The 5455-nt window shown below is 38.9% G+C and overlaps 1 protein-coding gene across 3 annotated transcripts in view; it reads right to left on the bottom strand.

The window, feature by feature from the left end:
• SCYL3 (SCY1 like pseudokinase 3) overlaps positions 1–5455 on the bottom strand; it is a 38863-nt gene that overhangs the window by 20326 nt on the left and 13082 nt on the right. For all 3 annotated transcript variants that reach the window (XM_023510721.1, XM_023510722.1, XM_003785714.3), the window contains exons 3-4: positions 3439–3624; positions 1302–1415 (exon numbers count right to left, since the gene is read on the bottom strand). In XM_023510721.1, coding sequence (XP_023366489.1) covers positions 1302–1415; positions 3439–3624 — 300 coding nt within the window. The remainder of the gene's footprint in view (positions 1–1301; positions 1416–3438; positions 3625–5455) is intronic.

The following is a 5455-nucleotide window of genomic DNA, read 5'->3' as shown; positions in this document are numbered from 1 at the left end:
TCAACCAGGTGCTCATAACCTAGAATGGAAATGAAAAACTTCAATAAATGTGCTGAGTGTAACAGAAGTGCTGAAGGAGTGACTATTTTGTCACAGAGGAAATGCCTGGGGGACAGATTCACAGAAAGGAGGTTTAAACTAGACCTTAGGTGAGTTTACGTTTTCCAGGGAGCCAAGAAGAAGAAAGGCATTCCAGCAAGAGAATGGTCTCCAAAGGAAGACCAGGGTGAGGGAGTAGGGCACATCTGGGAACACAGCTGCGCTGCTTGGAGCAGCTACAACCAGAGTGTAGCTCAGTGGTAGGAGGGCTGAGGGAAGAGATGGTGAAGGGCATTACACACCATGGCTAAGAATTTGGAATATATCCCAGAGAAAGGATCACATACTTTCTATACTAATTAGATTTAAGGTGAATTCAGAAAGGAGTGGTTAATGGGAGCAGAAATAATCAGAGAGACATCTTAAGGGCAGAATCAGCATTTGAGGTGAGTGAGAACCCATACAGGGACACATCAGGCCGGGCCGGGTTTAATGCGGAGGCAGCACAAAGGAAAACAGGGGAAATGAGACTGAGCCAGGAAATCCAACAGTGAGCGACCACTTCTGCAAGGGGTATTTTTCCTTTTCCTTTAGAAAGAGTAAGTCTAAGAGCAACATGAACAATGGTAAAAAGCAGAAGCAAAACAGAGAACAGAAAGGTCTGTCAGCTTAAGCGGGAAACATTATAAGAAGTAGCACAAGCAAGAACAGCACAGCACACTGGGAGGAGCTCAGATACACAGGTGGTAATTCCAGCTGCTAGCACATGAGGCATAGATTTGGGCAACTGAGAGGATTATTTGATGGACATTTCTTGAATACCTAATGTGTGTCAGGCAGTACTTTAGGGGGAGGTATAAAGGTTAAATGTAAGAGACTATCACATCCTCAAGAAGTTCAACCACTGAAACAGAAGAGAAATGCATAAAGGCAATTTTAATACTTGCATGTACAGTATTAAGTCATATAATCAAAGTAAGTATAGGGTAGTACTGCGGGAGCAGAGAGGCAGGGCGTTTAGACTGAATGCTTGTAGAAACAAGTTTACCTCTCTCAGGCTCAGGTTTCTCATCTATAAGACATGCAGAGAGGAATAATACCAGACCTCTGCGGATTCTTTGATGCTACGAACAAGGGCATTAACAAAATAGTCAAGTCTCCAAATCTAAGGCTAACACTGAAGCATCTTCTATAGGCAAGAACCACATAACCAAGATGCTACTAAATGCTGAGCAAGGACGAGGGCCTACAGCCTGGCTTACCTCTGGGGTGGCCTGAGAAGCTTTACAGACAGTTTCCATTCCTCCCAGCTTCCAGTGCCCATCTTCACTCACGAACACAGATGATAAGCAGACATTGTTGTGTGTTAGGTGTCCCTGGGAATAAAAAAAGAAAAACAAAAAACCAAGAAGATGGCCACTCTAGTTTCTGAAGAAGTAATCTTAAAAAACTAAATTCTAATCACCAAAAACATTATAAGCCTTTCCTCTTGGCTAGGCGCCTATAGCTCACCCGGCTAAGGCGCCAGCCACGTACACCTAAGGTGGCGGGTTCGAATCCCCAGCCCGGACCCGCCAAACAACAATGACGGCTGCAACCAAAAAATAGCCGGGCGTTGTGGCGGGCGCCTGTGGTCCCAGCTACTTGGGAGGCAGAGGCAGGAGACTCGCTTGAGCCCAGGAGTTGGAGGTTGCTGTGAGCTGTGAGGCCACGGCACTCTACCCAGGGGGACAGCTTGAGGCTCTGTCTCAAAAAAAAAAAAAAAAAAGCCTTTCCTCTTAAGAAATAATTAATGGAACAATGACTTCAAAGAACAACAAATGAAGTGAGGTTTGACAGAAAAAAAAAAAAAAAATGGAATGGAAAGTCTTCTGTTATCCCCCCTGCCTGGTAAGGCAGGTTAATGAAGTCACTGAAGTCTCCACACAGACACAGCCCTCTCTCCATCTCTCATAGGCGTCAGGAGATACACAGGTCCTTAAAACTAAGTTTACACGTCTTTATAGCCTACATTACCTCTCAATACCTTTAAAGAAAAAATTTATATTTGCTTCCACAGGTAATTTTATTTTCTCCTTAAAATTCTTTCCTACCTACATTCTATCACGAATCCAGAGCCACAAAACCTGAAATCTTGTCAGTAGACATTAAAAAAATTCTGCCTGAAGAAGAGGAAAATGGAATGATAAGTACCACCAGGAATATCTCACAAACTACAGAAGAGCCAAACACAAAAACAAGAACAAAAGACAGCACAGTTGAATAAGAGGATGGGAGAAAATGACAATAGGGGTCAAGTATTTATTTGAAATAATAAACCAGAAATCATTCCAATAGCCAAAAGAGCACTTTAAATAATCTATGCACTAGATCTAATATCTACATATTTTTTATAGAGACTATGCAAAAAAAAATACATATATTTTTTAAAGAAAGGTTTAGAATAAGATGTATGGTATGTTTCTGTTTGAGAAAAAATAAAAGAGAAAAGACACAGATATTTGCTTTATATGCACAAAGACCATCTCTGCAATAATGCAGTGATCACCACGGTTGTCTTTGAAGAAAATAGGGCACTGGATTTAAGCATGCGAGAGGGACTAACTCGTCTCACTGAGGACTCACACACCATACTAACTTTTACCACGTGTATGCACTTTCTCCAACAAAGATATTTTCTTGTACTGAAGCACTAATAACTCCTGTTACTATGTGAATTCATAAACATACATTTTAGAGACTATAAATCCAACATGGTTTTTATACAGTATGTCTCCCATCAATACAAAAGACTTAAAAACACACAGAAAGGTCAATTACTTTAGAAATAGTAGCTCAACAGTACTGTCAAGTAATAGACCAGAAGTAGACGCAGGAACTAATACATTATAGTAACAACAAACATCACAGCCAAGTACACCCTGAATAGCTGGCTATTCTAGAGTGTTAAGGGGCTCTCAAATGGCCACAACCACCAGATAGAAAAGGATGTGTCTTAACTCTGCCTCTGCCTAAAAAAAGGGTCCTTTCTTTCTTCAAAATCTAAAATGGGACAAAGCTCCCAAAAACATACAGAATATTGGCCTATAGCAGGAAATGTTGAATCTTTTATCTTTGTCTTAATAACTAATACCAGCTACAGTCATTTTTAGGTAAAGACGTATCCAAAACAAGAGGCACACTACAGTGAATTAAAATAAAGTTCTATAAATAATCATCCATTCCAAAACCGTCTGTCTGCAGCACCTTTGGTGCCTTCCAATGTGTTCTTTTTTCCTCAGGAAGTTTTCTAATAATAGAAACTTATAAATTCTATACACCCAATGTTTTACAACTACCTTATACATCATTCCCCCAGTCAACATCAAAACCTGTAAGGCAGACTATGCAGTTACTTACTCTGTCATGAAGGAAGATAAGAGCCAGCAGTATGTCATAGATCCCAGCACAGACCTCCGCAGAAGATAATGTTTCCAAAGCCACTTCCAGAGGCTGTACTCGTTCAGTGACAAGATGAATGCCATCTGCTTCCACAGTACATGATAAAAATCTTAGCAAGCAAGGGTGACGAAGTGTCTTCAAATGCTTTAAAGATACAAACAGAAGAGATGATGAGGCTAAAAACTCAAAACCTAATTATAGTTTAATATACCTTGTATTAAAAGTCACAAAATGGATGTTAGCAGATGGAAGAACATATCATGCTCATAGCTTAGAAGAATCAACATTGTTAAAATGTCCATACTACCCAAATGAACCTTCAGATTTAATGCAATGACCATTAAAATCCCATCAACTTTGAAGATAAAAAGGAATCACTTTATCAGATTTCAAGTTATACTACAAGTCTACAGTGCTCAAAAGAGCACGATACTGGCATAAAAAGAGAGATTCCTTAAGGACTAAAAGTACACCTACCATTTGATCCTGCAATCCCGTTACTAGGTATCTACCCAAAAAAGTACATGTGTACTTGAATGTTTGTTACAGCAGCACAATTTACAATTGCAAAGATATGGTAACAACACAAGTGCCCTTCAACACATGAATGGATTAATAGACTGTGGTATATTATACCATGGAATGCCATTCAGCCATAAAAAAGATGGAGATTTCCTATCTTTTATAACAACCTAGACAAATTTGGAGAAAATTCTCCTAAGCCAAGTATCAAAAGAATGGAAAAAGAAGTATCACACATACTCAGTACTAAATTGAAACTAGTAGATTAACAATGACATGCTCACATGAGAGAATAATTCAATTAATTTTAAGCTGAGGGGAGAGAGAGAAAGAGTTGGGTAAATTCCCACCCAGTGGGTATAATGCATGAGTATACTACACACTTCCTAGATGAAGGACACAACTGTAACTCAGACTTTAATCTTACAGAAGCAAACTATGCAACCTAATTGTATGTTCCCTGATATGAATCTGAAATTTATATAAAAAAGCAAAATTATCTCAGTTATCTGTACATGCCTGATATATATATATATATATATTTGTGAATTAAGATAAATTTAATGCCCTCATCATATAGTTTCACTAAATACTGAAGATATTTCAGGAGTGCTTCACTTTTTCAGTTAATTAATACATATTTAAGGAATACAAACAAATTAGAATAAAAATTTAAAAATAAAAGCATTTAAAAGTCAAACAGGGAAAAAAAAAAGTTAGAAAATGCATACTTGCGTTTAAGATCTGTTAAAGTTCCCTACCTCCCTCTGTATCCTCCAAATTTCAAGTAAGGCATAGGAGGATCTTTGACTTGTTCTGACTTTTTTCAGTTTACCAACATTTAAACAACTCTACAAAGACTTCAGTTCCATTTCAGAAGCGTAATCTCCCTCAGCGTCCAGAACTCTCAACAACTGTGAACAAAATGCCAGAAACAACTATCTGAGAACACTGAAAAGTAAACAAAAGCACACAGATTAGGAGGGGCATCAAAACCTGGAGCAGCAATACCCACGGGGGTGCGTTTCCCTTTTCACAGTTATGCACTGAAGGCAGCCTCCTATTGCAGAGCATTGTAACAAAGGTCCTGACACTAAACCAATAAAAACCTCACCATCTTTTTGGCCAGAATAATCACAAAGAACCTAGGCAGCTAAAGTATAAGGGGGATATCTCCACGGCAGAGGGCTGGAGAAGGACATGGAAAGACTAACCCCTGAAACAAGCATGCACAGGATAGATCCAAACCAGCACAGCAAAATAAAAAGAAACAAAACTGAGTTTGGACCAATCCTTCACAGGAAGAGTAGGAGCTCAAAAACTTGAGGCCTGAATCTAAGGGGATTAATTGCCTGCTAGATTAAAAATATTAATATTCTCCAAAGGATTCTAATGGAGCCAAAAGTCTGCAACAGGACATTAAAAATGCAAGATGCAATCCAAAATCATGCTA

Source organism: Otolemur garnettii, unplaced genomic scaffold, assembly GCF_000181295.1.
Source record: "Otolemur garnettii isolate 467f Iridium unplaced genomic scaffold, OtoGar3 scaffold00016, whole genome shotgun sequence".
NCBI classification, from domain to species: Eukaryota; Metazoa; Chordata; class Mammalia; order Primates; family Galagidae; genus Otolemur; species Otolemur garnettii.
This window is presented reverse-complemented; position numbering and strand designations above follow the sequence as displayed.